Genomic DNA, 11,042 nt, shown 5'->3' with positions numbered 1-11,042 from the left:
AGTTGGTCCTAGCATGTCAGCCTCAGGTGCTAAAAATAGCTTGATTGATTCCAGCATTGACTTCAGTCAGGGATTGCTGGGTGGATTCTAGTCAGGGTGCATGTGGGAGTCTGCCTCACTATCTCCCCTCCTCTCACCTAGAAAAAAAAAAGAAAGATAGAGGCGAATCTGTGGTTACCAGGGGTTCAGGACAGGCTGAGGAGGGTGGAGGGAAGTGGGGGTAGCTAGGAAAGGGAGTGACAAGGGATCCTAGTGATGAAAGCATCCTGTACATGGACTGTATCGATGTCAACACCCTGGGTTTTGTAATGTCATTTTACAAGATGTTTCTACTGAAGGAAACAGGTTAAAGGGACACAGGACCCCTCTGTCTTATTACTTAATAACTGCACGGGAGTCTGCAATGATGTCAAAATAAAAAGTTTAATCTTTTTAAAGTGGAAACAGACAGTAATTTACAAACTAAATGTCAAATTCCTCTGTGATCCCGTAGCCGGAGGTACCCAAACAGCAATTCTCACCCTCGGCCTTCAAGAGGCCTTCCTCACTCTTCTCTCCACAATCACATGCCATCTTTTTACTTAAAACTGTTTTTAAAAACCCATTTAAGGGACATTTTAACTTATTGTTTTTCTTGAAACCACCTCACTTACAAAAGCTTAATAGGTCCATCTACTTTTTATTTGTTCTAAATAAAAAGCCAGTTATATTATTTTTTCCAATTCTCCATAAAATAAATACATTCCTATTTTTGAAAGTTTAGAAGGCTTCCATTCCTCTGTATTCTGTGTCTCTAACGTCCTCTCTTCACACCTTCTCTGCCTGCACCAACATGCTGCTGTCTGGGCGTTCTCCTGGTGTGTTGGTGTCTCTTTGTTTTTCAAAGTCCTTAGATGAAGAGAAAGGTGTGTGGCCCCAGGAGGAAGTGTTTGTTGATCTTGGAAATGAGAAAGGATGGAGGAGAAATCACTAAAACACCAGCTCCCCCAAGGAGGAGTTAAAATAAGCAGAAGAGAGTGGACCAGAAGGAAGGTGGAGCAGCAGGCAGAAGGTGGCCTGGGAGTCCTCCCCTCACACCATATGGCTCTTCTGGGCATTGGTGTCCCCCGTGGAGAGCGTGAAGGACTTGGACTCCCTGACCGTGGACTCCTCGGACAAAATATTCTGGAGCCTGGCAGGGAGGGACTTGAGGAACCGGGCATGGAAGCCCCGGGCGGCGACCACATAAATGATGGGGTTGATACAGCAGTTGATATAAGCGAAGGAGACAAACAGGGGATCCCATTTGGACAAGGCTTTGAACCTGCTATCCTTCCTGTCGAAGTAGGCCAGCAGCATCCCTGTCACCTGATAGGGCAGCCAGAAGACAAAGAAGCTGGTCACTACGGCCACCACCACCTTGAGCGTCTTGATGGAGCGCGTGGCGCTGCGGCTCCACGCCCGGATCAGAAGGAACGTGTAACAGATGCCAAGTGTGACCAGCGGGCACAGGAAGCCCACGACCAGCCGGAGGACAGCCACCACCCTCTCTTTGTAGATACCACCGCTACCATAGTCAGTGACGCACTTTACCTTGTCTGAAAAGGCGTCTACGTGCACCTTACGCAACATGAAGGAGGGTATGGTCAGCAGCAGGGCCATGCTCCAGGCCACACCACAGGCCGCCCAGGCCATGCAGGGCCTTCGGTAGCTCTGGCACCAGATGGGTTTATACACCAGCAGAAAGCGGTCGGCGCTGATGGTGGCCAGAAGCAAGATGCTAGTGTACATGTTGAGCAGGATGACCGAGGGGAAGATGTGGCAGGCAGCATTCCCAAAGATCCAGGAGTTATCCTGGAGGTTACTCACAAACAGGATGGGCAGGGCCAGGCAGGAGAGGAGGTCGGCCAGTGCCAGGTTGAGAAACCAGATGGCATTGATGGTTCGTCTGGCCTCCAACCCTGTCACCCAGACCACCAGGCCGTTTCCTGGTACTCCCACCAGGAAGACAGCTGCAAAGATCACCAGAGAAATCACATTTGGAGCACTCAGCTTTTTGGCGGGGGAATAATCCACTGGGGTGTCAGGCTCCATGCTGCCATAGGAACTGTAGTCGGGGGTGTTGTTACTCATGAGGTCCTGGTGGAATCAGAGAGGCAAGGAGAATTTGAGTCTGCACACAGGTGCCAGGGGGTCCATCAGAGCCACGGGGCTTTGAGCCCATCACCCCACTTCTCTCAGCCTCAGGTTTTTTCCCAGGAAATGGGGGACTGCTGAGGGCTGAGAGTCAGCAGGGGTGTCATACCACTTATTAAAATATTGGAAAGCCTTCCATGCTGATTGGACTCCCTGCCACCCTGCTGCCTCCCCATGAAGTCTCTGGACTTCCCCATGATTCAGCAATCAAATGATTAAAGCCTACATTTGCTGCAAGTTGTGGTCACTATCTGCCCCAAAGGGGCAGTACCTGCCTGTGTGATTTTTTTTTATTTTTTTTTCCTGAAGCTGGAAACGGGGAGAGACAGTCAGACAGACTCCCGCATGCGCCCAACCGGGATCCACCCGGCACGCCCACCAGGGGGCGATGCTCTGCCCCTCCGGGGCGTTATTGCGACCAGAGCCACTCCAGCGCCTGGGGCAGAGGCCAAGGAGCCATCCCCAGCGCCCGGGTCATCTCCGCTCCAATGGAGCCTCGCCGCGGGAGGGGAAGAGAGAGACAGAGAGGAAGGAGAGGGGGAGGGGTGGAGAAGCAGATGGGCGCCTCTCCTGTGGTGCCCTGGCCGGGAATCGAACCCAGGACTCCTGCACGCCAGGCCGACGCTCTACCACTGAGCCAACCGGCCAGGGCCCCTGTGTGATATTTTTAATATCACCAACAAACTGAGATGCTATAACTAGAGTTACCCCACCACCACCGTCACCCCCTTCCTTTCTTTCCTAGTTAACTTCTTTTTTTTTTAAAAGACTTTATTTATTTATTCATTTTAGAGAGGAGAGAGAGAGAGAGAGAGAGAGAGAGAGAGAGAGAAGGGAGGAGCAGGAAGCATCAACTCCCATATGTGCCTTGACCAGGTAAGCCCAGGGTTTTGAACCAGCAGCCTCAGCATTCCAGGTCGAAGCTTTATCCACTGCGCCACCACAGGTCAGGTCCTAGTTAACTTCTTGAAGCCCATTCCAAACCCTCGGTCTCAGAGCAGAGAAAAAATATTTGGGAACAAGAGGAAGAATAAATAATAGGCAAAAGAAATAGATCTTTACCTTGCTAGAGGGAGGACGAAAAGGATGAAAGGAATAGAGAAGGGTATGAGTTCAAGTTCAAGAACAAAGATTATGGTCATTACCATTGGTCATTCAAAGGAACCAGGATTCCTTGAAGAAGGGTTGACTCTTGTTCTGGGACAGGAAATAGATAAGATGAGCTCAGAACATTTCAGATTAGAAATTAAGAAAAATGTTAAGGGGAACAGGTCAAAGAAACACAAGAAACAGCCTGAAAGGGCTTCCACTAGTCAAAGATGGGACAATTTGAGGTTCTGATAAAAATAAGAATTACGATGGAATGAAACACTAATATATAAAGAGCTGAGTTCATAATGATAATAAAAACAAGCTAACCCATTAGTCACCATTTTGTTCTGGAAAGGGAAAGAGTCAAGCATTTATCCTGCCATCTCTATACAGAGTATATTTCGGAGAAATAAAGAGCCAGTGTGAGGGCCCTGGCCGAGTAGCTCAGTTGGTTAGAGCCTCATTCTGACAGGATAAGTTTGTGGGTTTGATCCCTGGTCAGGGCACGTACAAGAATCAACCAATGGTAAATAAGTGAAATAGCAAATTAATGTTTATCTCTCTCTTCTTTCCTCTCTTTCTAAAAACATCAGTTTAAAAAAAAAATTTTAAACCCTCCAGCCAAAGAAAAGTGGGAGGGGAGGGAGGAAAGTTTCAAGGAGGGAGGGAGACTCTGGATGACTGAGAATTGTAGAATATTGATGACTGTTGAAGCTGGGGGATAGGTACCCTCAGAATTCATAATATCAGTCTCTCTGCATTTGTATGTTTGAACTTTTCCATAACAAAATAAAGAACAGAGGGGTCCTGAGCACTTCTTCTCAGACAGAGCTCCCGGCAATTGTCAGCCCCCCAAGACAGAAAAGGTGCTGAGGTGGCAGCCCAGCTGGAGTGAGCCTTGCAGTCCATGCAAGGAAGGGAATGATCAAACTAAAGCAGCCAGTATTTACTGAGCACCTAGTATGTGCCAGGCATGGCATTAACTCTTTCATTCCTGACCATCACCCTACAAGTGGGCACTAGTCATATGACCATGTTATTGATGAAGAAACAGAGGCCAGAGGGGAAGTAGTGTGTTCTGGGTCAAGTAGATAGGAAGTCAAACCTGGACAGGTGGGCTGCAAATCCAGGCAGACTGCCCCCAACCATCTCCAATGGGGGCTGTGGATGGGGTGCTTCCCCACAGGGGTGAGCTCTGTGGTCCTTGAAGCTAGTCCATCACTGGAGGCCACTTTTGTCACAAAGCCAGGGAAGGAGACAGACATAGAAGTCACCCTTACAGAAATACTCAGAGCTGGATTTTTAGTGCACCTGAACTTGTGGGCTGAGGTTTATACCCACTGAAACACCCACCTCATGGATTAAATAACATAAAAAATGTTCAAGCAGGTGGCAGAGTGCCTGGCGTACTGTAGGGGACCAAGAAAGGGCAGCCAATGCTATTATTATTTATCAATATTATGATTACTGAAGAACTGAGCTCTTTCTCTGAACCAACAGTTTTTTATTTTTAGTCCCTTTGCACTACCCTAAAGTCAGGCAGGCTGATGGCCACGGGTACTTGCTGGTAGAGCCATACCAATGATTAAATAATTCAAGGAAGGATGCTAATGTCAGCAGATGAGCAGGGATGGAATATCTGTGCAATGGAATATTACTCAGCCATGAAAAAGAATGAAGTACTAATGCAAGCTTTGATGTGCTGTAGCTTGAAAACATTTGCTGAGTGAAAGAAGCCAGACACAGAAGGTCACATACATTATAGGACACCATGAATATGAAATGTCCAGAAAAGTAAACCAATACAAACGGGACAGGTTAATCGTTTCAGGAGCTGGAGGAGGGAGACATGGGGAATGACTGCTAATGGATACAGGGTTTCTTTTTTATTTACTTTGGGTTTTTTTAGTGAGAGAAAGAGACAGACAGACTGGAAGGGAGAAAGATGAGAAGTATCAACTCATAGTTGTGTGAACTTAGTTGTTCATTGATTGCTTTCTCATACATGCCTTGACCGGGGGCTCCAGCTGAGCAGTGACCCCTTGCTCAAGCCAGCAACCTTGGGCTCAAGCCAGCGACCATGGGGTCATTTTAATGATCTTACACTCAAGCCAGATGAGCCTGCCTTCCAGTCAGCAATCTCAAGATTTTGAACCTGGGTCCTTAGCATTCCAGGTTGAAGCTCTATCCACTGTGCCACCACTAGTCAGGCTTTATTGCCTTTGAAAAGAGAGAGGAAGGGGGAGAGAGAGAGAGAGAGAGAGAGAGAGAGAGAGAGAGATCAATTAGTTGTTTCACTTATTTATGCATTCACTGGTTCATTCTTGTATGTGCCCAGACTGGGGATTGAACCCTTAACCTTGGTGTATTGGACAACACTCTAACCAACAGAATACCCAGCCTGAGCCTACAGGGTTTCTTTTGAGGGTGTTGAAATGTTCCGGAACTAGCTAGAGGTGATGATTGCACAATATCATGAATGCACTAAATGCCACTGAAATGCAGACATTAAAAAGGCAAATTACAGCCTAGCCTGTGATACCACAGTGGATAAAGTGGTAAACCTGAAGCACTGAGGTTGCAGGTTCGAAACCCTAGGCTTGCCAAATCAAGGCACACATGACAAGCAATTAAAGTGAAACAACTATGAGTCAATACTTCTTGCTACCCCCCTTCTGTAAAATCAATAAACAAAATCTTTTAAAAAATGGCAAATTACATATTATGTGAATTTTATTCAATTCAAAAAAAATGCCACTGCCATAAAGACAATAAAGGGCTAAGGGACTGTTCCAGATGAATGGGGACTAAAGAGCCAAGACCATGTCATATCACATCCTGGTCTGAAGCCTGAAGCAGGAATAATGATTCACTCTAGCGGGCACTAGTCGGACAATTGAGCATTATTCGGACATTGAGTTTGAATGTGGTCTGTAGATGAGATAATTGTACTGCATTGGCTGTTAAGTTTCTGACATTGATCATTGTGCTGTGCTCACATAGGTGAATTTCCTTGGTCTTGAGAAAAGACAAATTTACTCTCAAATGGTTCAGGAAAAAAAATGATAGACAGATGATTGATAGATAGATAGATAGATAGATAGATAGATAGATAGATAGATAGATAAATAGACAGATAGACAGGCAGATAGATAGACGGGGCAAGCAAATTTGGAGAATCTAAGTTAAGAGTATAGGGGAGTTTTTTATATTATTCTTGTAATTTTTTGAAAAGTGTGAAAATATTTCAAAATAGAAGTTTAAAATTGCTGAAATATTTCCATTGGTAAGTAGCCCTGCCCTGAGCCATCCACACTCCCCAGCCCCTGTACCCCCAGCACCCTGGCTTCCCATTCTCTACTCGGGGACCCTACCCTTCCAGGTCCCCACGCTCCCATCATGGAAGGGTTAATGCCACACACAGCAGGAGGCCGACACCCTGCTCAAGGGGACCCTGCAGGTTGTTAAATATGTTGAATGTCCCCATGGGACACAATCCACAAAGCTAACATTTTCTCTCCCGGTTTCACAGACTATCTGTGATCCTTGGCTGCAGAATGAGTCAGACCCCAAAAAGGGAGCCTTCCTGCATGCTGACATCATCCTTCTTCTCATCAGCTGACAAAGTTCACTCGTGAATGTAGAAAAAAGATGCTGATTCAAACACCCTGTGGTTTCTATCCGGGACCTTGCACAGGGCTCACAAAGTTTGGCCATAACTGAAGTGTCCAGCAACAGGGGTCTGGCGAAATTAATGATGGCCCTACAGGATGTGCTGTAGGCTTGGGAGCCTGACACTTGTATAATTACGTTAACCAGTGTCACTCTAATAAAGTCAATTGTGAAAAAGTAAGTCATATTAAATTTTAAAAAATTAAATGAATTAATAATGGCTCATCCAAGCAACAGAGTATTATGCAACTGCTAAAAACAATGAGGAAGTTTGTGCAATGATGTGGAAAGTGCTCCATGGTGTAGGTTAAATAGAAAAGGCAAGGACCACACCATGTGTAAAGCTACCAATAAAAGAGGAAACTAACTCTCTCTCTCTGCCCCTCTGCCCCTCCCTCCTCTATCTCTGTCTATCTATCTATCTATCTATCTATCTATCTATCTATCTATCTGTGTGTGGGTGTGTGCGCACAGTCTAGCAAACAGAGGACTCCCATAACAGTCGTCCCCTGGAAGGGGCAGTACTGGCCGGGGGCAGGCATCTGAAGGAAGCTTTTCACCTATAGTCTTTGTTCTTCTTGCATGTACAACCATACCAGTGAGTGCACTGCCCATTCCAATAAATGGACATTATATAGAATCTATGAACTAATTCATGATTCTAGGCCCTGACTGGGTAGCTCAGTTGGTTAGTGTTGTCCCGACATGCCGAGGTTGCAGGTTTGATCCCAGGTCATGGCACATATGAGAATTAAGCATGCCTGACCTGTGGTGGCGCAGTGGATAAAGCATCAACCTGGAAATGCTGAAGTCGCCAGTTCGAAATCCCGGGCTTGCCTGGTCAAGGCATATATGGGAGTTGATGCTTCCTGCTCCTCCCCTCCTTCTCTCTCTCTCTCCCTCTCTCTCTCCTTTCTAAAATGAATAAATAAAATAAAATAAAAAAGGCTTATCTTTAAAAAAAGAGAGAATTAAGCATGATGGCATGAAAAAGTGAAAAAACAAATCAATGTTTCTCTCTCTCCTCCTTCCTTTCTCTCTAAAATCAATTTTTTAAAGACTTTTTAAGGAAGAATTAGTGGTTCTACATTCTAGGAATTTCAGAAGATTCTAAGAATATGTCTTCACTGCATAAATATTAGCTGACACACCTGGCACCTGTCCCCAGAGAGCTTTCAGTCTGCTTGGGAGAGAAACTAATCCCAGGTGGCGAGAACTGGGGGTGTTCAATAGAGAAATAACATGACAGCGCCATCCATAGAACTTTCTGTGCTGATAGGGATGTTCCAGATGGGTGCTGCCCAAGATGGTAGCCTCCCATATGTAGCTGCGGAGTGTGTGAAATGTGGCCAATGTGTCTGAGGAACTGAACCTTTAATTTTGTTATTTTAATTAAATTTCAGGAGCCATATGTGTCTTGTGGCTGCTGTATCAATTGGTGCAAGTCTAGGGGCTACTGAGACATTCCTAAGTGCCAGGTACTGTTCTAAGCACTTTCCAGGTGTTAGTTCATTCATTAACTAATTACAATATTTATGTCACATTGACCAGAAGGACAGGGTACCGTTATCGTTTCTAAGTTCCCAGGCTCATTTTAAGAGCTCTTGTCTGTTGTGTAGAGAAAGGGTTCCAAAACAGTAACCAGGGAGAGGGGCTGTCAGGTGAGGTGAGGGACGGCGGTGGCCTGCCCTAGGGTGGTGGCAGTGAGAAGACAGGGACGGATCGGAGGACAGGGTGAAGGAGGGACACTATTTATAAGAAGAACAATTATAACTAACAAGATGTGTCCTAAGCCCTTTTCATGTATTAGCTCACCTAATCCACAGAACAACCCTCTGAATATTGTTGCTATTGCCACACCCATTTCACAGATGAGAAAACTGAGGCGACAGAGAGCTTAAGAGACCTTTCCAAGTCTTCGCAGTGAGCGGGTGGCAGAGAACTTCTGAGAGTCGAACACCACAACCTTCTCTGAGTGGCCACCAGATCTAAATTGTGATGGGAACGGGGATCATGGGTTCAAGGTTAGAGGGAGGGATTGGGCTACAGCGGAAATATGAAAAGTCCGCGTGGCTGGCAGGTGGCCAAGATGAGGTTGGAAGACCCACAGACACCATGTTAAAGACTTTGCCTTTATCCTGGGGTGATGAGCAGCGTGAGTGGTCTTGGGGCTGCAGAGGAACTCAGCGTTCAGTTTAGAAAGCTCCCTCCGGCTGCTGTGAGCAGGGGAGACTAGAGGCTGGAGGACCAGAGAGGAGGCTGATGCAGGGATCCAGGCCAGCAAAGATGGCAGCTTGGAGTAGGGGTAATGGCCGGGAAGAGAAAGAAAAATGGGAAGACTTAAGAGCACAGGGAAGAGTTAGGACTTGGCTTCTGTCCTTGAGCACCTGTGGGCTGTTTCTGGAAGGATCTACCTTGAACTAGTGTTCACTGTTGCCTTGAGGGTCAGTGATAAGGAGCCTGAGGCTCTGGGGAGGGCACATGACCTTTCACTCTATACTCTCTGGTGTTTCGACTATTTTGTAGAAAGAAAAAGAACTTGAAGCTAATGGCGGGCCTTGTTCTGAAGTCCTGTTGCCCAAGCCGGGTCTCACAAGTGGGATGAGAGGGATAAAGCAACAGCAGACCCTTCCATGGTCCAGCCAGGGCGCTGTCCCCATTCCCCTTTGCCCAAGGTGAAGCAAGAGGAGACTGTTTAGCATAGCAGGTGCTAAATCACAGCCCTGCCTCAGCCTCCCGGGGCCTCGGGGCACAAGGGTGCCCCTCAGGTAGCCTGGACAAGGTCTCCCTCTGACGCTCACAGAATCCATGGGATAGCCTGCTTCGGCCACTAACCACTGAAGGATCTGGGCGCTTAAATAGGACAAAGGTCTCACTGTCTAGGCAGTGCTTTCTAAATATTATTTTTGCTAATAATGTTAGAGAACAGCATTTTGAAGACTGGCTGTTAACAGGGAAGCTTGACAGGAACCCCACCTGTTAAGTGGAGCCAGCTGCAAAGAATAAATCAACATGCAATTGACCAAATAGTGTAGATAAGCCGCCCTTCCCAGAGGAAGAGCTTTGGATATAAATCGCATCTCCTTTACTTGCTGTAAGTAAATAAAACTACCTTGTGACAACCACATCTTGTTCTTGAATAGAGTACTCCCAAGCAGCAAACCCCTTGAGTTCAGTAACAGGGCCATCTCCACTCCTGCCTCAGTTTTCTCATCTCTGCAGTTTAGAAGCCCTGAATGTCCAGCTGAGTAACTTAGCCATTCTCCCAAACTGGCTCTTTTCAGCTCCCTACCTTCGCTCCTGCCATTCTTGTTGCCCAGAAGGCCTCTCCTGGATTCTCCACTGGAGGAAGAAAGTCACCTTATGAGACCCAAGGCACAAATTTCCTGCCTCGGGGACTTTTGGATCCCAGCCTCATGCATGGCCTTGAGGTGGCTCCTTGACAAACCCTTGACAGTCTCCTGAGCGCATCCCAGCCCAGGAGTGGGACAGATTGAGCTGAGGACAATAGAAGGGAGGAGATGGAAGACAGGGAGAAGGGGAGAGTTGAGGGGGGGGGTCCCAGAAAGGAGAGAGCAAAGGGTCTAGTACCCACTCCCCTTCTAGACTCACCATATTTAGGTCTCCCATGAGTTCTCCTCTGCTGATTGAAGGTCCTCCTGCCTGAGGGCTGTGGTTTTTAAAGCCCAAAGGGAGGGTGCAGATAGCCACGGAGGAAATGACCTGTGTTCTCCCTTAAGCTTCTCATTGGTCTGTACACTGGGCACCCTGGCTGGGGTTCCTTCTGTGGGACAGAGACAGGAATCAGAGGAGGGAGATCAGGGCTCAGAAAACTGAGGAAGTTCCCTCCTGTCCAAGGTGGGAGAAAGCCAGATGAAAGAGATATCTGTCCCGATCTAGATTTGGCTCCTCTCGGCCTAAATTTCCCCATTTGAGACCATCTCCCTCCTTCCAGGGCCCCTGAGGGGAAAAGCTCAGGGATCCTACTGGCTTAAACTCCCCTGGGGTCCTGGAAAGTGGGGATGGTGAGCCCCAGCTTCCCAAATAGGTTGCTTTGAGGCCCAAAGAGGCTAAGCAGGTGTGTGGAGGTGGTCCAGTGCTTG

At 47.1% G+C, this 11,042-nt stretch overlaps 1 protein-coding gene across 1 annotated transcript; it reads right to left on the bottom strand.

Moving 5' to 3' along the window:
* Positions 1-414: 414 nt before the first annotated feature.
* Positions 415-10,656, bottom strand: C5AR1 (complement C5a receptor 1). The gene is made up of 2 exons (XM_066371883.1): positions 10,552-10,656; positions 415-2,118 (listed from the first exon to the last, which is right to left on the bottom strand). Exons 1-2 carry the CDS (start codon positions 10,567-10,569, stop codon positions 1,072-1,074), a joined length of 1,065 nt encoding a protein of 354 aa, XP_066227980.1. The 5' UTR covers positions 10,570-10,656; the 3' UTR covers positions 415-1,071.
* Between the last annotated feature and the right edge of the window lie 386 nt (positions 10,657-11,042).

This window comes from Saccopteryx leptura, chromosome 3, assembly GCF_036850995.1.
Source record: "Saccopteryx leptura isolate mSacLep1 chromosome 3, mSacLep1_pri_phased_curated, whole genome shotgun sequence".
Taxonomy (NCBI): Eukaryota; Metazoa; Chordata; class Mammalia; order Chiroptera; family Emballonuridae; genus Saccopteryx; species Saccopteryx leptura.
This window is presented reverse-complemented; position numbering and strand designations above follow the sequence as displayed.